The following is a 23,258-nucleotide window of genomic DNA, read 5'->3' as shown; positions in this document are numbered from 1 at the left end:
GTGCACAGGTGCAGTGGGTGTGAGGCCAGGCGTCCACACTCAGCTCCACCAAGCTGCCCTCAAGAGAGATCCTGGGGGCTCCATCCTATGTGAGGCCCTCTGGAGTGTCAGTGGCCTTGTTGGGAGCAGACTAGACCACACAGGCCCCAGGGCCCCCGACCCTCTCAAATCAAGCTCTCAAAACTGCCCACAGTCCCGGCCTCACCCCCCAGGAGCATGGCCTTGCACATAACATGGGGCCCTCCTGGGAACCTGGGCCGTCTTCTGCCAACGTGGCATTGTCTGGGCATCTCCAGGGGCAGCTTCCAGAGCTGCATCAGCCCTTAGGGAGATCAGCCTCAACAAGGCACCCATTTTACAGATGAGAAAATGGAGGCCAGAGCGCCCTGGCCTGGTCTGGCAGTTCATTCATGCAGTCAACACATTTATTTATTGAGCATCGACTCTGTGCCAGGTCCTGGGTGGGCACAGGGGGCTCAGAGGTGAATCACACGCAGACTCTGCCCTTGAGGCACTCACAGCCTGGCAGGGCAGTTGGTCACATCGAAGGACACTCATGATACAGTGTGGTCAGTGTGGTGCTAGAGGTAGCACAGGTGGCCAAGGGAGCACAGAGGAGGAGCCCCTGGCCCAGCCGGGGAGTGGCAAGGGGGGCTTCCTGGAGGAGGTGACATCTGAAGAGGGCTTTAGGGAGTGAGCAAGAGTTAGGATGTCTGGCAGAGGGCGTGGTCTGTGCAAAGAGGTTGGGGGAGACAACAGCACATCTGGGCGGCAGCTGGGAGATGGCAGGCTCTGGTCCAGGAAGGGCAGCGGAGTTAGCAGGGGACGGAGAGCTCTCAGGGCTGTGAAGCAGGTGGCGGTGCGCAGAGGGCCCGCTGGGAGCCAGTGTGGAGGGCGTTCCCGGGGAAGAGGGCAGGGGAACAGCGTGGGCGCGGCCCTGGCGGAGGAGTCCGGTCCTGCACGGGTCCCCTCAGCAGGGCGGGGGCGGGGGCGCGGGCTGCCAGCCCCGAGGCTGCAGGGTGCACAGCACGGGGTCCAGCGGCTTGAGCGTGGCCTGCTCCAGCAGCCTGAATCGCTGCCCGGGCACCAGCCGGAACTCCAGCCTCTGCAGCAGCTTGGCCATGACCACCTTCACCTCCATCTGTGCGCGCGGGGGTGGGGTGGGGGTGGGGGTCAGCGGTGTGAATGAGGGAATGAACAGCAAATGCCACAGCTGCCTGGGTCCCCAGCCCCCAGCCCCCAGCCCAGGGACCCAGAGCAGGGCTCTGAAATGCTTCCTGGACAAGATGTCACCCCGCAGTCACTTCTGGGCAGAAACCCCAGCGCTGGCCCCCTACCTGAGCAAACTGTTGCCCAATGCAGGAGCGGGGTCCCAGGGAGAATGGGAAGTAGGTGAACTTCGGCCTGCGTGCGGGGAGAGAGGCGTCAGGAGGCAGCCCCGTGACAGTCGTGACAAAGCCAACCTTGTGATGACCGGCTTTGGGCCAGGGCTGGTTTTCGAACATGCTAAAGACATCAACAGCTTACTCGGCTAAGCTCTGGGTCAGCATTGTCTCATTTTATCCTCCTTTGAGCCTTCCGGAAGGAGCTGTTATTATTCCCATTTCACAGATGGAGGAACTGAGGCTCAGAGAGGCAAAGCAACACTCCCAAGGCCCTACATCACTTACTCCACTTATTCAGCCGGTCGCATGCCCAGCTCTGGGCGGTCTGGGTCTGGACTCAGGCATCTGTCCCCTGAGCCTGGCTCTCCTCCCCACCACTGCTTCAGTACTTGAAACCATTCACCCCCACAGCCACCTCTAGAGGGAGCCGTCGGTATTCCCATTTCTCAGATAGGAGCATCAATGTGTGGGGGGGGCAGGGATGCCGTCACTTGCCCAAGTCACAGGCCTTCCCAGTATAAGGGACTGGTTATGAGCACAGACTTTAAAACCAGTCTGAGCTGGGCTCAAACCTTGGTTCTGCCCCTTCCTGGCTGTTCGTCTTTGTGCAAGTTACCTAGCCTCTCTGAGCCGTGATTTCCTCCTTGTAAATGTGGGTAGAGTGGGGTTCATAACTCCCTCGCAGTGATCTGGAAGGCTATGTGGGCTCAGTGAGCACAGGCAGCTCAGACCAGAGGCCTCTGGGACCAACCTCCCACCAGGTCTCCACTTGTGGACAGCTTGAAGAGAGACTTACTTGGGTGCTTTGGGGCTGAAGCGATCTGGGTTGAAAGTCAGCGGGTCCTCAAAGTATGTGTCCATCCGCCCCATGACATAGGTGCTGAACTGCCGGGCAGAGGATCTGCTTGTCTCTGGCTCCGAGGATGGGTCCCCTCGAACCTCCCCAACCTGCTGCAGTCACCCAGTGGGGAGACTCGGAGCAGAGTACCCTCTCCCGCACTCCCCACCCCTGCTCTACTCCACCCGCCCATCTCCCCACCCACACATCTCCCCACCCATCTCTCCACCTGGCCATCTCTCCACCTGCCCATCTGGACCAGTGCGGAATTCCACTGGCCCCTGAAAAGTCTCTAAGAGGAAGAAAGGGGGCAGCCCAATATGCTGCCAACCAGCTGGGCATGCTACCTCATCCCATGCTTGACCTCACCCTATGGGGGGAGCTACAATTATCCCCATTTTACAGATGAGGAAACTGAGGCTCAGAGGTTCATGACTTGCCTGAAGTCACCTGGCAAGTAAGCGGCCAAAATGAGATGCAAACTCAGGTCTGCTGCGAGGCCATCTTTCTCTAGATTCCCGGGAGCTGTTATTATTCAAAGTTTCTCTTCAGCACAAGGCTTGCTTCAGCGGGGTGGAGGTGGGGGAGCCACAGAGCCCCCACTAGCCTTTCACCTGCACACCTGGTGCCTCCTGATTGAAGTTGATGCTCCATGCCCCGGCCCCCAGGGGCCATTCATACCCCATAACTTGGGCCCTGGGTGCTGACCTTTGCACAAAGTGTCTCCCCAAGCCCGTGCTGCCCCTGGTTCTCTGTGTGAGAGTCTAGGGCATCCAGGGCTGGAGGGGGGGCCTGGAGCTGAGTGGGAGCATAAGACCAGGAGGGGTCTAAGGTCAGCAAAGGGCACCTACTATGTGCCAGGGGTTTTTGCCAGACACGTGATGTACATTATCTTGTATTATCCTGTTGACTCAGGTACCATTATCCCATCTTACAAGGATGGTACTGAGGCCTGGAGGTTCAGGGTCTTCCCTGAGATGACCCAGCCAGCAGGGAGCAGGGCCGGGATTAGAGCCTGGGTCTGCCCACTCAAGGTCCATGGAGTTGCACACGTGGGTTGAGAGTCAGCCCCAGGGCCTCGCCCTGCCAGATGTAAGGGCATTCTGAAGAGATGGTCGTTAAGGCAGGTGGTATTATTGGTGCAGGATGTTTTTAAAAAAAATAAAAAGTACAGATACAGAATTCCCTGGCGGTCCAGTGGTTAGGACTCCACGCTCTCACTGCCGAGGACCCAGGTTCGATCCCTGGTCTTGGAACTAAAATCCATGGTGTGGCCAAAAAAAGGAAAAAAAAAAAAAAAAGAAGCACACATGGATGAAGGTTTGGTACGTGCTGGAGAGGGCTTGGCAGAGCCCTGGGGACGGGAGACTCAACAGGTGGGACTGGAGCACGTCTTTCTCCTATGTAAAAATAAACATAGGTTCTGTCTGGGGCTGAACTGCATCCCCCTAAAATTCATAAGTTGAAGTCCTAACTTCAGAATGTGACTGTATTTGGAGACAGGCTCTTTAAAGAGGTAATTAAGTTAAAATGAGGTCATCGGGGCCCCTAATCCAGTATGACTGGTGTTCTTATAAGAAGAGGAGATTAGGACACAGACACACACAGAGAAGAGGCCAGGTAAGATGGAGGGAGAAGATAGCTGTCTGCAAGCCAAGGAGGGAGGCCTCAGAAGAAACCAACATGCTGACACCTAAATCTTGAACTTCTGGCCTCCAGGACCATGGGAAAATAAATTTCTGCTCTTTAAGCTACTGTGTCCGCGATGCTTTGCGATAGTAGCCTCAGCAAACACAGACCCTTACCTCACACCATACGCAAAATCATTTTCAGATAGATAGGAGCTTAACTTTCAAAAGTGTAAAATCGGTAGAAGACAATGTAAGTGAATACTCTTCTGACTTCAAAGCAGGGAAGAATTTCTTAAACGAGACAAAACAAGATAACTAACCACTAAAAAATTTAAGAACGTCAGATCATTAAAAACAAAGACAAACCGCTATCTAGAGATGATATTTGCAACACATCTACCTGATAAAAGATTAACATGTGAATTTGTGAAGACAACTCTACATAATAATAAGAAAAGACAAACGACCCAAGAGAGGGAAATGAACAAACACCTCACAGAAGAGGAAAAACAGTGTAGGGCTGCCCAACCTCACCAGTAGTCGGGAAAGTGCACATCAAGACCACAGCAAAATACTTTCCTTAAACTTATTGAACTGGCAAAAAATAAGCAATTGGCCCCTACTAAGTGGTGAGGCAGATAAGGAACAGACTCTCTCTTACACCGCAAGGGAGTGTCTGAACTGGCAAAGCCACTTTGGAAAATAATTTGTCCCTAGTTTATAAAGTTGATCAGTCATCTGTCCTACAACCCAGCCCTCCCACTCCTGGGCACACACCCAAAAAACACATTTGCACGTTGCATCAGGACACAAGGACAGGAAAGCTGACAGCAGCAGCTGTGCTCATAATGGCAACAAACTGGGACCCTCTCAAATGCCCGCTGACCCCGGAATCAATGTGCAATAGTGCAACTCACATGGCAGAATATTACACAGCAGTGAAAATGGATGGCCTACAGCCACACATGGAAATCTACACTATCTTAATAGACATTGGACTGAGTCACAAAGCAAGTCCTAGGACATATTCTTGTGTGGGCGTGCGCACACACGAAGGCGAGGGAATGGCAAGCACAAAATTCAGGAGAGTGACAGCTTTTGGGGGGAATCAGGAGAATGATGCCTACATAGGTGGTTACATTCTAGTTTTGGGGGCAGGTGGTGGGTTTGGGGAGGTCATTGTGCATGAATGGAGCCTGAATGAATGAGGAAACAGCCAAAGGGACAAAATGTAAAGGAGAACGGGGTGGGGGAGGGGGGAGAAAGTCAACCTCAGTGGGAGGAGGGGCCGTGGAGAGAGAAGGAACTGGGGCAAATTTGGGCCAGCTCTGAAACTGGGCACATCCCATTCTGCTCCTTGCTGGCTTTGTGACCTCAGGAAAGTAACTTAACTTCTCTGAGCCTCAGCAGCCTCAGCTGTAAATGAGGCACCTCCCTTTTAGAATCATCCTCTGTAATCTTACACTGGACAGGGGGGTGGGGAGAGAAAATCCATCACAGGGTTACGGTAGGACTCAAACAAGAATGCACGGGGAGGTCAGGGAGGATAACGGGGCCACGGACTTCAGAGGAGTCCCTGACCTCAGCGGACAGCCCCGAATTGACCAGCTGGGGGCAGGCAGGCAGGGCCCCCACGCACCAGGAGCGGGGTGTTGCCGGGGACTCGGATCCCATCGATCAAGGTCTCCTCCTCCAACAGACGAAAGGTGCCCCACGCTGGCGGGTACAGCCTCAGCGACTCTTTGAGGACCTGCAGACACCACACGGGGAGATAACGAGAGACATCAGGAGACCCCATGGAAAGTGCCAGAAGCATGTCCCGAACCTCTGCTCCATTTCACGGTGCTGAATGTGCACCCACGGCCGAACTGGGTCCCTGACCCCTGCAAGGTTAGCGTCTTCTGCGTGTCCAACCCCTCATGTGACAGAAGGAGAAACCAAGGCCCAGAGGAGGGGTTGTGCAAAGCCACAGTGCCAGAGACCAGACCAGACCAGAGACCAGAGCCAGGCCTCCCTCTAAACCAGGGCTCCCACCATCCCGAGGACTCTGGCAGCTCGAGGAAGGCCTCCTCCTGTGCTGTGCTGGGGGTTGGAGGGGGGCTCTGCTGAGCCTGGCCCCCAGCTGGGAAGCCTAACGCTTGTGGAACCCAGGCCTAACTGGGTTTTACTAACTGGGCTGGTTTCCATACTGGAATCACCTGGGAAACCGTAGCCATACTGGGTCCCGCCCCCAGCGACTCAGTATCATTGGTCTGGAGCAGCCTGGACATGGGCAGTTTTTTAACCTCCCAGGGGATTCTCAGGTGCAGCGACGTTCAAGAACCCCTGTACTAAAGGGTTCAAGGAGGCAGCAGGCTGGTCGATGAATCGCCCACCTCTGCCCAGAAGCTTCTCCCCCATCCCCACACCTGGGACAGGTACTGCAGTCTCCCCAGGTCCTCGCAGTCAAGGTGCCTCTTGGAACCGATGACCTCGTCCACCTCGGCCTGCAGCCTGTCAGTCAGACAAAGACAAGTTCGTCTCCAAGGAGAGATGCCCCACGTTAGTTTTAAGAAGGGCGGGCTGGGAGGAAGCGTGAAGAGAGAGGCCTGGGGCTTCCCTGCTGCACACACTGCTCCCCAGCCCCCGTTCTTGAAAGAACCTCCCAGTCCAAACGCAGACGCCCGGGCAGCTGGGAACTACGTTCCAGGCCCTTAAAACATTCACCCGCTGTGTGTGCTGCTCGGAATCGGCTGTGGGAAACAAACCACCACAGAACAAGGTCTTTGCAAAAAGATGCCTATTTCAGCCCGGTTCACAGCAGCTGGAAACAGCAGAAGGAGCGATGCAGGGATGCAGGTACAAGCCTTAGGATGTGCACCGTTAGAATAATATGCAGCCGTACAGGTGGACCTGGACCACTTCCCACCCATGATGGGGTCTTTTCTCAAAAGACAGAAAATAACAAGGCTGGTGAGGGTGTGGAGAAATCAGAGCCCTTGTGCACGGCGGGCGGGGCTGTAAAGTGGTACAGCTGCCGTAGAAAATGGTATGGAGGCTCCTCAAAAGGTTAAACACGGGGCTTCCCTGGTGGCGCAGTGGTTGAGAGTCTGCCTGCCGATGCAGGGGACACGGGTTCGTGCCCCGGTCAGGGAAGATCCCACATGCCGCGGAGCGGCTGGGCCCGTGAGCCATGGCCGCTGAGCCTGCGCGTCTGGAGCCTGTGCTCCGCAGCGGGAGAGGCCACAGCAGTGAGAGGCCCGCGTACCGCAAAAAAAAAAAGTTAAACACAGAACTGCCATGTGATGCAGCAATCCCACTTCTGGGTAGACGGGTCTCAAATAGACACTTACACACCGACGTCCACAGCAGCACTATTCACAATAGCCAAAAAGTGGAAGCAACCCAAGTGTCCACTGATGGACGAATGGATAAACAAGATGCGGTCCGTACATACAAGGGAATATCACTCAGACTCAAAATGGAAGGGCATCCTGCCACTTGCTGCCACACGGATGAACCTTGAGGACATTACGCTGAGTGAAACAAGCCAAACAGAAAGGACAAATACACTATGATTCCGCTCATATGAGGTCCCGGGAGGAGTCAGATTTCTGGAGACAGGAAGTTGAATGGTGGTTGCCAGGGGCTGGAGGGAGACAGGGAGTGAGGAGTTAGTGTTTAACGGGGACAATTTCCGTTTGGGATGCTGAAATGTTCTGGGGATGGATGGTGGTGATGGATCCACAACAGTGTGAATGTACTTAATGCCACTGAACCATACACTTGAAAATGGTTTAAATGGTAAATTTTATTATATATATGATATTATATATGATATATATATGATATACATATATACACATAGACACAATATTCAAAAAAAAGAACTTGGGAAGAGGTTGCAAAACTGTGGGGCAATGTTGTGATAATACACATGGCAAAATTCAGTAATTAATCATGACCTGTCACTGGGTGGATGGGGCACCGCAGGTGGATTTATCATTATAATCATTATTTTAACTTTTCTGCTTTTTTCAAAATTTTTAATAAATACTATTACGTATTTTTAAACACCAATAAGCTACAGTTGACCCTTGCACAACGCAGGAGTTAGGGGCACCGACCCTCCGCACAGTCAAAAATCTGAGTATCACTTTACAGTTGGCCCTCCGTGTCCGTGGCTCCACATCCACGGATTCAACCAACTATGGATTGTGTGGTGCTGTAGCAGGTATTTAGTGGAAAATATCCATGTGTAAGTGGACCCGCACGGTTCAAACCCTTGTCGTTCAAGGGTCAACGGTGTTATATTCTCAGGCAATCGTTCAGTCTGCCCTTTCCTGCTGGTGATGACAACCTTTGCTCTGATGGACCCTTCCCCATGTCCACGGAGGTCCCACCCCCAAGCCTGTCGGCGGCATTTGCAGAGCGCTCTTACATTTAGCTCAGCCCATCTGTGCAACAGTCCTTGAGGGACACTGTTTGTATTTAAGGAAACCAATGGCCCAGCTCAAATGCCATCTCCCCAGCGATGCCCTCCTTTGTCTTGCCAGGTGCAGACAAGCGCTCCCTCAGCACTTTGCTTGGAATTCTGTTCAGTCCTCAGTGCCAGCCCCTGGCCAGGCCCTGAGTACATCTTGGGAGGGAAAGAGCCACGTCCCTGCCCTCTTGGAGCTTCTGGTTTCATGACTGAAATAGACTCAAAGCAAACAGTCCCAGGAGAAAAGGCATCTGTGAGCTGGGAGGAGGCTAGGAGGGGAAACAGTGTGGTGAGCTGGGAGGAGGCTAGGAGGGGAAACAGAGTGGTGAGCTGGCAGGAGGCTAGGAGGGGAAACAGAGTGGATGCTTCAGGGGTCTAAGAAGGCCTCTGAGGAGGGGGAAGAGGAAGGCGGAGGAGGACGAGGGGGAATTCTCCAGGAGAAAAGCAGGAAGAGGAGCTTCTAGAAGTAGGAGCAGCATGTGCAAAGACCCTGGGGTGAAGGGAGGCAGGACACATTGGAGGGGGCCCAGCCGTGGGATATGGGAGCAGGTGGTCCCCTAGGAACAAGACATCAGATAAACCCCTTCACCAACGTCAAGGGGAGCCCCCCATCTCCCCTCCTCGTACCTCGCCAAGATCTCCGGCTGGCGCGACAGCTCCATCACCGTGAATGCCAGGTGATTGGCAGAGGTCTCGTGACCTGCAGGAAAGGAGGAGAGCGGAGGCTCCACGAGGCCTACGGGGCTGCCGCTGGCCCAGCCTGCCTGGCCTCTGAGACCCCAAGCCTCTGGTGGTAGTTCAAGCCCTCACTTCTCCCCCTTGGCTGAGCCAGACGTACAGATACGAGGGAGACACCTGTCCACCTCCGCGTTCCTGGTGCCGCCTATGTTGTCAAAGAAATGGCCTTCACCCCACGCATCCGTGTCTCACACCCTAAAAGCCCCTTGCTCCAACCCTCCTTGTGCCTTGCCTGGCCTGGAGGGATATTCGTCCCCATTTTGCAGAAGAGCAAGCTGAGGCTGAGAGGAATGTGTCCCTCTTCGGTCACACAGCAGGAGGAACAGAGCTAGGACTCAAGTCAAGCACAGCTTTCAAGCCCAAAGCCCATGAAGCTGCGGGCACCAGCCCCTGAGGTCTGGAGAGGGTGCATCTCCTGTCACGGGGACCGACTTCCCAGGTGGAGAGGGCTGATTCTGGGTTCCGGCAGGATCTGGTCAAGTTGATAGCATCAACCCCACCCCCACCCCGCTTGGCCAGGGAGGGAGCCGAGTTGCACCACTTTCCTCTAAAGGGGTAGGGAGCTTAACAGGTGGCAACCACTGCCAGCCAGGGGTCCCCAGGGGCTGCTCGAATGCAAGAGGAGGGCCTACCTTCCAGCAAGTAGGTGCTGGGAAGGAGGTCCTGCTGCTCCCAGGGCTGGAATGTGGGCAAGTCACGGCCAGGGGACCCCATAGGGGAGGCTGGGCCGGGGAATCAGAAGTGACCGGAAGTCCAAGCCTGGCCCTGGCTCTGCATTGCCAGCAGTGACTCAGTTTCCTCAAAGGACAATGGGAGGAGAGACACAGCTGTCCTCTCCCCGGCCCCTTGCGGTAGGGGCACAGGGCTCATGGTGGGCTGCGAGGAGGATGTGAGGGAAGTTATTAAACCCCAGCTGGAAGGCTGGATGGACATCCCCATTTTACAGATGAGGAAACTGAGGCCCAGGCTACAGAGCCGGCCTATGGAAGAACCACATCCCGGACTCGGCCCCCTGGCTCACAGCATGAAGACCAGCCAGCCTTCATTCAGCAAGCACTTTATCACGCACAGAGGACGGTGCCCTGGAGTCCTGCTCCAGCCCTACTGCTCCAGGTCTCCCGGGCTGTCTGTGAATGTGACCCCCACCTGGAGGGCCCTCTTCCACGCCGTCCACATGGCAGACCCCCTCCCCCTTCGTGACCCTCTCGCAGGGGAGGCAGGCTTCCTCCTCTGAAAATCCACTGCCCAGCAAGGCAATTCTGTCTGTCTGTTCACCTCCACCAACAGACTATGAAGTATCCCTCATCTTGTTCATCTGTCTTCCCTGTGCCTGGTCTTCGTTCATTTCATCCGATCTTTATGGGTACCTACGGCACTGGGCCCTGGGAATACACGGGTGAGCAAAACAACATAACCCCTGGCTCACCGAGCACGCAATCAGCTGGGGGAGACAGACCTTAGCGAATTACACCGATAAACATACAACTTAACACTGTGAGATGTGTGGGCAGAGAGGAGCTCTGGGCGCCATGGAGAGCTTCTAACTGGGGCCTGATGAGTCTGGGCAATCCCTGAGGGCTTCCGTGAGGTAGAGACACCTAAGGGATTGCTGAAGGGTGAGGAGAAGTTTTCCAGGTGAAGGACAACGCTCAAGAAATATTTGATGAGCAAATGAATAAAGTTGCTTAGCACATCTTCTGGTGCTAGTGTACGGAAGGCCTCGGCATAAATTTTGAGTGAGGCAGAGACTTGAATTCAAGTGGCCAACCTCTCCTGAACCCAAAAAGACAGCTTCACAAATCCTCACGATCGCCAGCTCCAGAACCAGGTGGGAGGCCACCAAGACAGCCTCCTGGGCCTCGCCAAGCTAAGAGAGAGGGCATCTGCTCCCCTCACTCCAGTCCCCCAGTTCCACAGCAGAGCTCTGCTCAGACTGTCTAAGAAAATCTCTGAGCCAGGGTTTAAGCCATCCACGGTCCCCTTCACTCCTGCAAAGCTCTGAACCTTTGGTGGCTGCTGAAGCTACAAACCAGCAATGAAGAAGGTGACGAAGTTGTCCAGCAGGATCTCGTCGTCCTGGGCCCCCTCTTCAGCTGAAAGACAAGGCGAGTCTCAGAGCCCCAGGAGTAGATGCCGCCTGGGACACTAAGAATCCTGGTCTCCTCCCCACTCCCCGCCCCCCTAGAGCCAGACAGAACCAGCTGGAGTCAACTGATGGGGGGCACCCCCGCTGCCTGGCCCTCCCAAGGCCCTCGAGGGAGCCCTGGCACCTTTGAGAATCTGTGTGAGGATGTCAGCAGGCACGTCCTCCCCCCTCTGCAGGGCCTCCCGGCGGCGCTGGACCCAGTCCTTGCCAACCTGACGCAGGAAACGCACGCTCTCCCGGACCTCGCGAAGCTGCTTCCACTTCCCCGGCATAAACTAAATGAGAGTTCCAGCTCAGCGTGGTGGACTGGACACACAGTTTCCCTCTCCCCTGTCCCCCCAACTCCAAAATGACTTCAGAAATCCACAGCGGCACCGGCAAGCTGGGAGAGTGGAAGAATGTGAGAACATTCTAGAAAAGATCAAGTAGCCAGGAGACTTTATCAGAATGGTGGGCTATGGGGAATTCTCTGGCGGTCCAGTGGTTAGGGCACTTTCACTGCCGGGGCCCCGGGTTCGATCCCTGGTCTGGCAACTAAGATGCCGCAAGCCATGTGGCCTAAGCCCAAGCACTGGCTTCCCCTTCCTGCCCCAAATCCCTAGAAATGATGGGAAAGATGCCTTAAAATACCCACAGAGCACTGGAAAATAAGAAGGGATTCCTGAAGGATGGAGGCAATTAGGAATAAGAAGGGATTCCTGAAGGATGGAGGCAATTAGGGTCGCATCGAAGGAGGAAACTTCAGCCAGAGGGAAGTAGAGGGAAATTAACTGCTGAAAAGGTGCGGTGGCATCAGGGGACTCTAAGCTCAGAGTCTGAAGTCCCAGGGTACAGAAGGGGGCCCTGAGCATCTGTCTGGGAATCAACTCAAGTACTGTAGCCGAGCAGGACTCTATGGGGTCTTCCCAGAACAGACCACCCCCACCCCCATGCCCTCCGCCTGCCTCTTGTCTATAGAGAAACCTTAGCCTCCTAGGCCTTCCCCGAGTTCCAAAGAGTGAATTTAATCAGAGAAGGGGTAAAATGCAGAAAGAAAGGAAAACAGTCCAGCAATACAAAATAATAGTTTAACTATTAAACAAAGTCAAGAATCTTTAGTTCCTCCTCAAGGGCTATAGAGAATATTCTGAGCCATGTCCTTTGAGCTGTTTTCCAGATACTGAAGCCACCACCAGGTGGGAGAAGTTAACTGCATGCTGCGCACCTGCACGTAGACCCCAGACTGGTTGGAACCAGAAGGTTGATGATGTTGACTCCCGATGACCTCACCACCAAGTAATCAGAAGAGTGTCCACAAGCTAATCACATACCCACACCCTCCCTCCACCCCAAACACACACCCCCGTCTTTAAAAACCTTTCCCCAAAAGCCTTCAGGGAGTTTGGGCCTTTTAAGCCCTAGCTGCCTAGGCTCCTTGCTTGGGGCCCTGCAATAAATGTTGCACTTTCCCTCACCACAACCCAGTATCAATATATTGGCTTTACTGCACGTGGGCAAGCAGACCCAAGTTCGGTTTGGTAACAGTGCCACCTTTCCCCCTTCTTCTTCCTTCATGCCTGGAACAAGGAGGCGATAGCTGGATCTGCAGCAGCCATCTTATAACAATGAGGTGATGTGCTAGAGACAGTGGAACAGAAAGACAGAAAAATCCAGGAACATCTGACATTGTGGGGTCATCATTGCCATCCTGCTTCAGGATCATTTCACATGAGAGAAAGATTTACTCCTAATTTACTTAAACCACTTCTATTTTCAGCCTCTACTTTAGGGGATGTATGCAAATCCTAACTGATTTGCAAGTCACTTCAGACATATCAGAGCTCAAAACCCATTCTGAAAACAATCACAGGAGGAAGTTCTCCAGCAAATGAGGACAAGACAAGCTACGATGGCAGGTACCTTTGCCAGAGTGTTTCGGGATGCACTGATGCCCTCCAGGATCAGTTTCACTTTCCGGGACAGAGGCTTCTGGGCACCCAGCAGCATGCTGGTCTCCATCCCAAAAGCTGCCTGGGGGAGAGAGAAGGGCAAGGTCATACGTGGGTGATGGGAGGACTGAAGACCCAGGACAGAGCCTGAGCTAAGGGTTGTGTGCATCATGTCATCGACTCCTTACAACAACCCATGATAATCCCGAACGTGTGGGATGTGGTAGGATTAAGTGGCACATAGCAGCCACTCAACAAACCTTGGCTTCCTTCCTTGACAAGATGCATTTCCCCTGAAATGCAGCCTCCCTTGTGTGCCTGTTTCACACCCAGTTTCCCAGTGAATTGTTGAATGGTGACGACTTCACTCACTGTGCCTGAACTCCATCCTTAACCTGGATTGGGGGTTACCTGGGCCACTGCTGAGACAGCCAGGGTGAAAAGTCAAGCAATACCCCATGGGGGCTGCTGAGGGGGAGGTAGGCTTGGGCTGGGAGTCAGGCAGACCTGAGATCCAGTCCTAGTCCTGCCACTGACCAGCCAAAGGCCTGTCTCCACATCTCTTTGTGTCCATTTCTAGAGAATGAGTTAGGTAGCTCCAACCTCACACTGTTGTTTTAAAAGTTCGAGGAGATAAAACAGATGACCCTCCCAGCCCAGAGAAGGGGCAGCTTGTATGTGGAGAAGTGGGGAGAGGGGAGGGAAGCAAGCAGGGAAGAGGGAGGGAAGAAGTGCCCTCTGCCCGTGTGGCCCTCCCCACGCCCCACTCCGCCATCCTCCCATCACCTTGGCCAGGATGTCCATGGTGGTGCAGGTCAGCATATCCTGCATGGACACCGGAGTCTGCCCATCCGCCTTGGCTTCCAGAATCTCCACCAGTTGCTCCGCTTTCTCATTGAATGTTTCCATCAAGCTAACCAAGGAGCTGAGGAAACAGCACAGACATCAGCGGCCACTGGGACCAGCCCGGGGCTGCGGACATCCTGTGCCCCCCTTTCTGAAGGGAGACCAGTGTGCAGAGTGGAGGTGGGGGCCCCTCCCAGCCTTTCTGGTCTCCCCTTAAGACCCAGCTCACAGGATGGGGCTGCAGTAATCAAACTAAGCCTTGGATTTCATCAGCCCCCTCCATTCAGGATGGCCACTGTCCCTTTACCCTTAGTTTTAATGGTTTCATGGGTCCTCTGTTTGCCACTTGGCCCTTCAACTCTGACCCCAACGAGACATGGCAATGTAGAAACTCCAGAAGACAGTGGGAAGGAAGGAAGAAAGGCCTCTGGGGCCTCTTAGAGTCTATGAAGTTTCCCCTCCAACCTCTTGGTTGCACTGCCCACTCTCCTTACCTGCCCTGCCTGGGGCCACCATCTGCAGCCTTTTGTTATCCCATTTCACTCCCTGTCCTTGAGCAATCATAGCGCCCAGCCCTACACAGAAGTGAGTCCTCTGACCCAGAGCTCCCAACCCACAGTGCCCCTGTCCCGGCACAGCTACCTGGCTTGTCTGTCTGGCATACAGCTTAGAAAGAGGTATGGAAGGATGTGCTCCAAACTCCCAAAAATGGTATCCCTGAGGGAGTGGAAAGGGGGGAACTTATCCCTTTGTACATTATATATTTCTGAATTTTTACAAAGAGAAAGTGCTGCTTTTGAAATTAAAAGTCGTTTTTAATGTTAGCAATCTGGGTAAAGGGTATAAGGGTGTTTTTTTCTCCTATTCTTATTCTTGAAACTTATCGAGAAATTTGAAATTATTTCCAAATAAGAGGTTTTAAAAAACAGTAAAGAGAGCAAATTGGGGAAGAGAAAAAAAAAAAGAATAACTTTTTTAATTAGGAAAGACTATCCACTCTTCGTTGCCGATCAGCCAGCCCTGCTCTGTTCCCAGCTCTAGCACAGGCCCCAGCATCTGTCTGGTCGCTGCTGCTCCCACCCCATGCTGGCCGCATGTCTTGTTCTCTGTGGCCCAGGCATATAATGAAAGCACCACTCGAATCTGGTCCCTTGCCCACCTAAAGTGCTTTGAAGCACCCTGTTGTGAGGGAGGGTAAATCCTCACCTGGGCCCAGGAGGCTGTCTGCTCTCGTTCATTCCTGCCTGCAGCACTGCTTTCCTGTTACAATGACCTGTTATCTTCTCCAAAGCCCAATGCTCCTTCCCTTCTCAGGGCCTTTGCCCATGTTGTCCCCTCTGCCTGAGCTGTCTCCCCTCCCACCCTCCATCCCTATGCCTCATAACACCTTAACATCTGCCCTCTCTCCAGGTGGACACCCAAATGCCACATCCTCAGGGAAATGTCTCTTAAGCCTAAGTAGTCCCAATACATGCTCCCATAGTACCCTGGACTTCTTTTTCATAACACTTACATGGTTTGCAAGTATATATTTATTTGCAAGATTCTTTGTAGTTGTCTTTTTTTAAAAAAAAAATCACATTCAAATTGACTATTTGGATCCCATGCGCTGGTTACCACACCAGTACTGAATCCCTTGCAGCTACTGCAGATACAAAATAATCGGACTGGGGCTTCCTGGTGGCGCAGTGGTTGAGAGTCTGCCTGCAGATGCAGGGGACGTGGGTTCGTGCCCCAGTCTGGGAGGATCCCACACGCCGCAGAGCGGCTGGGCCCGTGAGCCATGGCCGCTGAGCCTGCGCGTCTGGAGCCTGTGCACTGCAGCGGGAGAGGCCACAGCAGTGAGAGGCCCGTGTACCGAAAAAAATACATATGTCGGACTGGAATGTTAGTGGTACAGTAAAATCCCAACCCCTTGTCTTTTGTTTTTGGTTTTTTTTTTTTTTTTTTTTTTTTTTGCGGTACGCGGGCCCCTCACTGTTGTGGCCTCTCCCGTTGCAGAGCACAGGCTCCGGACGCGCAGGCTCAGCGGCCATGGCCCACGGGCCCAGCTGCTCCGCGGCATGTGGGATCCTCCCGGACCGGGGCACGAACCCTTGTCCCCTGCATCGGCAGGTGTACTCTCAACCACTGCGCCACCAGGGAAGCCCCTTTTTGCATTTTTTAAAACGTCTTTATTGGAGTACAATTGCTTTACAATGGTGTGTTAGTTTCTGCTTTATAACAAAGTGAATCAGCTATACATATACATATATCCCCATATCCCCTCCCTCTTGTGTCTCCCTCCCACCCTCCCTATCCCACCCCTCTAGGTAGTCACAAAGCACCAAGCTGATCTCCCCGTGCGATGCGGCTGCTTCCCACTAGCTGTCTAGTTTACATTTCCTTGTCTTCTATGGAATGATTGGGACCAAGATTTTCAGTAAAATTAACATCTAGAAAAGCAGAAACTGGCAGTTCATTATCACGATTTTATTAAAAGTATATAATGATGTTCTCTGTGGATAACGGCTGGAGGTGAAACTCACCAGTGGTGCCTATTTTCTTCCTCAGTAGTGAATTCGGATTAACCAGGGGTCACTGACACTTTCATAAACACAGGAATCTCCCAAAGCTCCTTTCATGCAACTTTGTGAATTTTGCATTTCCAGTAAAATAGTCATCGCTTAGCTGGCTACCTTATTGTGAAACTAAAAAATAAGAATATGTGGTGACGGTTGCACCACAATGTGAATGTACTTAATACCGCTGAACTGCACACCTAAAAATGCGCAAGATGGTACATTTTATGTTATGTGTATCTTACCACAATTTAAAATTTTTTAAATAAAAATGTGAAAGCACTTAATAAAATGTAAAGTGCAGTTCAAACGTGAGGTTCAGGGGCTTCCCTGGTGGCGCAGTGGTTGAGAGTCCGCCTGCCGATGCAGGGGACATGGGTTCGTGCCCCGGTCCGGGAAGATCCCACATGCCGCGGAGCGGCTGGGCCCGTGAGCCATGGCCGCTGAGCCTGCGCGTCGGGAGCCTGTGCTCAGCAACGGGGAGAGGCCACAACAGTGAGAGGCCCGCGTACCACAAAAAAAAAACACAAAAAAACGTGAGGTTCAGTGTAATGGAGAGGGTCAACCAAAACAGTGCTGCTGGTATTTATATCATGAGCACTATGGGCGGCCATCTGGTTAGAATCTATGTCCTCCCATAACCTCAAAGCTTCCTGAGGGTGGGACCACGTCACCTTGGTTGGCCTTCATAACCCTGGCACTTGGCACAAGTATTCATTAAATAAATGCCTCCTTCTAGTCTATTCCTTTTATCATTCCTGGCAACTTTCCAGTAAGACCAAGACCATTCCATGCATTCATTCTATGGACATTCCTGGAGGGCTTGTGAAGTGCCTGGTGCCGTGCTGGGTGCAGGGGTCCAGGAACAGGGTACATCTTCTGCCTTCACGGACCCGAGGTCTAGTGAGGGAGGAAGATTGAATGAGAATCTTTGCAGTGGATGTGACAAGAGCCATCATGGAGACATGAACTCAGTCTTGGAAGGTCAGGAAACAGTTCCCCAAAGCAGTGACATCTTAGCTGGGTATCAAAGGAGTCAGAGGAATTTCCTGGGGTGGCACAGAAGGCAGAGGGAATGGCAGCAACACAGGCAGAGATGCCAGAAAGAGCCCAGCGTTTCCAGAAAGGTGGAGGTGAGAGGGTCCAAATGTTGGAGGGGTCTCAAGGGCAGACTAAGGGGGAGTGAGGTCTGACCTTCATCTTTCAGGTCATAGGGAGCCACTGAAGGCTTCAGGACAGAGGAGAGACGTGGTCAGATCTGAGTTTCAGCAAGATCTCTCCAGGGCGGTCAGGTGGATGCATTGGAGGAGGGAGACAGGAGGTGGGGAGGCCAGGGAGGAGGCTGTGACTAAAGTCTAGGTGAAAATGTTTATACGGTTGTCCACAGACTGCATACAAAACAGTAACTTCACAGTGGAGAAGCCTGGAGGCTCCCTTAACCAAGGGAGCAGTTAACATCTCCAACAATGAGACAGATCAACACATGCTTCCAGATAACAAGGCCGTAAGGAGGATACAACATTACTCCTGGGCCATTCCCGCCAAAAAAGGCACAACCTGAGTGTAATTGAACAGAAATAGAAGACAAACAAAACTGAAGGATGTTCTAGGAAATTGGCCTGTAATCTTAAGGTCAAGAAATTTAAGGAAAGACTAAAAACTGTTCTAGAATGAAGGAGGCTAAAGAGGTATGGTAACTGGGACTTCCCTGGTAGCGAAGTGGTTAAGAATCTGCCTGCCAATTCAGGGGACGTGGGTTCGAGCCCTGGTCTGGGAAGATCCCACGTCGCGGAGCAACTAAGCCTGTGGGCCACAAATACTGAGCCTGCTCTCTAGAGCCCATGAGCCACAACTACTGAGCCCACACACCAAAACTACTGAGGCTGCACTCTACAGCCCACAGGCCACAACTACTGAGCCCGCGTGCCACAACTACTGAAGCCCATGGGCTTAGAGCCCGTGCTCTGCAGAAAGAGAAGGCATTGCAATAAGAAGCGCATGCACCGCAGCGAAGATCAGCCCCTGCTCGCCGCAACTAGAGAAAAGCCTGCGTGTAGCAATGAAGACCCAATGCAGCCAAAAATAAATGAATTAATTTAATTAAATTACTTAAAATAAAAAAAATAAATAAAATAAAGAGATACGGTAACTAAACCTGACACATGGACCTGGATTGGATCCTAGACAAGAATACAAAAAGCTGTCATTACACAAGTGACAAAATTTGAATATGGATTATGGATAAGATAACAGTATTGGATTAATGTTAAATGTCCTCATTTTGATAACTGAACTGCTGTCATGTAAAAGAATGTCCATGATCATAGGAAATACACACAGAAGTATTTAAGGGAAGAGATTACAATGTCTCCAACTTACTCTCAAATAATTTAAAAAACATGCACTATGCAAAAATGTATATACATACACACACACAGAGAAAATTATAAATATATTTATATATACACATAAAGAAGAAATGACAAAACATATGGTGATTTAAACGATAAACAATTAAGTGGATCTGGGTAAAAGATATACAGAAGTCCCTTAGACTATTCTGACAATTTTTCTGTAAATTTGAAATTATATCAAAATAAAAGATTATCTTCCTCAAAATGTTAAACATAGAATTACCATATGACCCAGCAATCCCATTACTATATACCCAAGAGAAATATATCCACACAAAAATGTTGATAGCAGCATTATTCACAATAGCCAAAAAGTAAAAACAACTTAAATGTCCATCAACTGATGAATGGAAAATTAAATGTGGTATGTTCATACAATGGAATCTTATTTGGTAATAAAGGGGAATGAAGTTCTGATACACGCTATAATGTGGATGAGCCTTGAAAATATTATGCTAAGTGAATAAACCAGGCATAAAAGAAATGTTGTATGATTCCATTTATAAGAAATGTATAGAATATGAAAATCCATAGAGACAGAAATTAAATTAGTGGTTGTCAGAAGCTGCAGGCATTGACAGGATATAAGGAGTGACTGATTTGGGGGGTGATGAAAATGTTTTACAATCAACCATGGTGATGGTTGTACACGTTTGTGAATATACTGAAAACCATTGAATTGTACCTGTAAATGGGTGAGTTGTATAGTATTTGAATTATATCTCATGAAAACAGCTACTTTAAAAATAAAATGCTACCAAAAAATGAAAACTATAATAAATGAAAAAGCCCAGACAAGTCTGAGCCAAGGGAGCTGCTGGGGGACAGGGACCCCACACCTCCAGGCATCATGGTCATTCAGCTCCTGACGCTCACAGACTACTTGGGGGCCCCTCAGACGCCCACCCCGCTGGCTGTCTTGGTCTCTCTTTGACCAGTAATGCCGTGTCCTTCCTCTCTCCCTTCAGCCTGGGTGAAGGTGAAGCCCCTTCCAATGAAGACTCTCCCTTGCCAAGCCCACCCAGGCTGGCAGCCCAGCACCGCCTCTGAGCAACCAGCCATGACCCCAGGGCCTGTCTGCGGCCACACTCACCTCCGGCTGAAGGCCAGGTCCATGACCCTCCGCTGTTTGTGCCAGCGTTCATAGTCACATTCGGACACTAAGCCTTGGCCAAACAGCCTGCGGAAGAGACAAACGCTTGATGTGAGAAACGGGGTGAAGGAATGAGAATTGGCTGCCTGACGGGGTCGGGTCACCTTTTGGGGTGATGAAGATGTTCTAGAACCAGACAATGGTGATGGTTGCATCACATGGTGAATGTAACAATGCCACTGAATTGTAATTCCAATGCGGTTAAAACGGTGAATTTTATGTGATGTGAATTTTACCATAATACATACATACATACATAAGGGTGATTGTGTGCCCCAACCTCAGTGACCCCTGCATTCCCACCTGCCATCCGGAGGGGAAAGGGCGAGAAGGAAGGTGCTGGTGACAAGAGCGGTGACCACCACGGATGGCCCCTGTTGTGCGCTCGGCAGCCAGGGTATTGGGACTTAATGCTACATCCAAAACTCTGGACCCTGTGAACCCTCCACTTGCAGCCAGAGGCTCTCCTGGCCTCGCCCCAGACACCTCCTCGCATCTTACCTCTCACCAAACACAGTCTGGATCGCGTGGTACATCTTGGAGTCCTTGTTGTACTTGGTTGACATCAGGAACTTCTAAACATCCCCAGAAAAACAACATGAGCTTGTGCACCCATGAGAGGCTGCAGAAGAGTCAGCAGTTTTCTTGTCTCTTACGAAACACCCTCCAAATAATCACCCTGAGCTGAGGGCCAGCTACGGCGTGAACGCCCATATGAGTGATCTCACCTACTCCCTCCGGAAGTCCTGTCTTTCAGGGATGAGGAAAGCGGGGCACAGAGCGGTGAAGTGATTTTTTCCTGTGGTCACACAGCTGGGGACTGATGCAGGGTGGCTTCCTCACTCCAATGCCCACACTCAGGAGCCCACACCACGCCACCTTCCAAAGTGGCAACAAGAAAAGGCCTGGGCTGCTCTGAAACCAGAGTGGGGAAGGGGAGAAGCCTGGTGGGAGGGCTCCTAGGACACAGGAGAGACACTCAGCACAGATTCAGTGTTGTTAGTGCCAACCCAGCCGTGGAAGTCAAGGAAGGCTTCCTGGAGGAAGGGTCCACTTCCTCACCAAGAGCAGGAGGGTAGCAACAGTAACATTAGCTAGCAGATTTTGAGGCAGCACAGCCCAGGCTGTGGGTTCCACTGGCTTAAATCTGAATCTGGTTCAAATATTTCACTCCACCACCTGCCAACTCTATGACCCTGGGTGAGTTACTCACCTCCTCTGCCCCTGTTTCCTTATTTTACAAGATGGGATTCGGGAGAGTACCTGCCTGGTAGGGTTGCTGTGAAGAGAAAATTATTTCTACGTGAAAAGTGCAGAGAATGGCACCTGGCACACAGCAGGTGCTCCATGAATGCCAAATGCACACCAGCGCCCTAGAGCTCATTTAATGCCCAATCAACCCTAAGACGTGGGTGGTATTTTTATGCTCATCGTACATCTAGGTGAAAAACGGAAGTTTAAAACTGGCCCAGGGTCACCACATGGTAAATGGTGGCCATAGGATTTGAATCCAGGCAATTTGCTGGGGGGGCGAGGGGAGAGAAAGCTGTGATACAGGCAGGAGAACCCCTGTCACATGGTGGTGCATTCAGGCAGAGGAGTGGAGGTGTGGAGGCGGGGGATGGGCAGCAGCAGGGGGGTTGGAGAGGCTGCTGGGCCAGACCCCCGAAGCCTGCCCTGCGGGACGCTTGGCTTTACCCTGTGGGCACTGGGACACAGTGAGGTGACATCTCTGCTATCCATTAAACCCAGGGGCTGCTGGTGACTGTGGACTTAGCTCCTGGGAATCTAAGCCAAATTTTCAGCTCAAAGGAAACCCCAGAAATGTTGACTTCAGCTCACAAGCCACATCCCGGGGACCCCACCCCTACCCCCAAACTGTCATTTGTAAACCAAGTTCTGTCACTACCCTACGTCTGCTGGTTTCCTCTTCTGCAAAAAGACCTTGGCAGTAAAGGCCCACCTCCCAGGCCCTACTCAAATACCTCTGGGTAGTCCAAGGCCTGTGCCAGCCCTTCCCCACCTGAACTGAGGCACACCCCCTGAGGCAGAACAGCCTCAGCACAGTCTCTGACCAGGGTCCCCACAGCCTGCTGTCTCTGGAACCACAGATCCTTTGTTTGGCCCAGTGAGCTGGGCTCTGGGACATGAGGGATGCACAGGGAACCCCCAGCACCTTGCTGCCTTCTGTTGCCCATTCTGACAGTGCACTTCTGCCCATGGAGGAGTAACTGCTAGGCACTTTCCCTTCGGCCATAAACAGCCAGAAAAATAAGCAAAAATTATGCAATGTCTGCTTTTAGACAGTGGGCAGTGAACCATGACAGAAGGAAAAGGGAAAAAAAAAAAAAAAAAAAAAAAACAAGAGCCCTACAATATGGGAGCCCTACAGCTTTCGGCCCAGAGGCAATTTTAGGACAAAGGCACTTAAAGAATAAACTCAAATACAGCCCAGCAGGCTTTCCAAATTGGTAAGACAGAGGTCAGAGTCCAGGCAGGCCAGAAAAGCCTAGAATTTGTAGGGCAGAGGACTCAAGAGGAGGGAGCTATGCAGAGAAGGAGGTCCTGTGCAGAAATCTGCACAGGGATCCCCTGTATCTTTGTATAACTACCAATCTGGGCATGTGTAGAGTGAAACTCCACAAGACCGGGTAAAAAACTTCTGGGGAAAGGAGAGTTACTGGGTAACTATAGGCTAAACAATTCTCAGAGCTCAAACAAGCTCAGAATTGTTCAAGTCCCCATTGGCCACAGTTAAACCTCAGACACAAGGCCTTTATTAGAGTCCTCAGAAGGGTTACTCCTTAGTCGTGGGGCTAAACTAGCTCTAGAGTAAAAGCCTACACTTGATCAACCCTCAAAAGCCTTAAAGTAACCTGGAGAGGATCCAAGTGATCTGCCAGAATGAAGTCCAGCACTCTTTAAAGGAGTAAAACAGAACTGAGCACTCAGCAATGTACAAGTCACAATGTCCATTGTGCAGCATAAAATCACTAGACGTGCCAAAGAGCAGGAAAATCTGACCTATAACCAAGCCTAGAAATAATGGAGATGACGGAATTCACAGACAAGAACTTTAACACATTTATTACAATTTTACAAATATGCTCAAGGAACCCACATATCCAAGAAGTTCAAAGAATCCTACATAGAATT

The 23,258-nt window shown here is 51.7% G+C and overlaps 1 protein-coding gene across 1 annotated transcript in view; it reads right to left on the bottom strand.

The window, feature by feature from the left end:
* Positions 1-934: 934 nt before the first annotated feature.
* The window catches only part of CYP46A1 (cytochrome P450 family 46 subfamily A member 1), a 33,800-nt gene continuing 11,476 nt past the window's right edge, over positions 935-23,258 (bottom strand). The window contains exons 4-15 of the mRNA XM_022576113.2: positions 20,604-20,677; positions 20,043-20,129; positions 13,915-14,053; positions 13,100-13,210; positions 11,325-11,475; positions 11,085-11,147; positions 8,944-9,016; positions 6,263-6,347; positions 5,494-5,604; positions 2,182-2,270; positions 1,338-1,404; positions 935-1,141 (exon numbers count right to left, since the gene is read on the bottom strand). Of these exons, the coding sequence (XP_022431821.1) occupies positions 971-1,141; positions 1,338-1,404; positions 2,182-2,270; positions 5,494-5,604; positions 6,263-6,347; positions 8,944-9,016; positions 11,085-11,147; positions 11,325-11,475; positions 13,100-13,210; positions 13,915-14,053; positions 20,043-20,129; positions 20,604-20,677 (1,221 nt within the window). The 3' untranslated portion in view covers positions 935-970. The remainder of the gene's footprint in view (positions 1,142-1,337; positions 1,405-2,181; positions 2,271-5,493; positions 5,605-6,262; positions 6,348-8,943; positions 9,017-11,084; positions 11,148-11,324; positions 11,476-13,099; positions 13,211-13,914; positions 14,054-20,042; positions 20,130-20,603; positions 20,678-23,258) is intronic.

Source organism: Delphinapterus leucas, chromosome 2 (genome assembly GCF_059928025.1).
Source record: "Delphinapterus leucas isolate spDelLeu-1000000601 "Yukka" chromosome 2, BTC_Dleu_Yukka2, whole genome shotgun sequence".
NCBI classification, from domain to species: Eukaryota; Metazoa; Chordata; class Mammalia; order Artiodactyla; family Monodontidae; genus Delphinapterus; species Delphinapterus leucas.
Note: the sequence above shows the minus strand (reverse complement) of the source record. Positions and strands in the feature narration are given on the sequence as shown.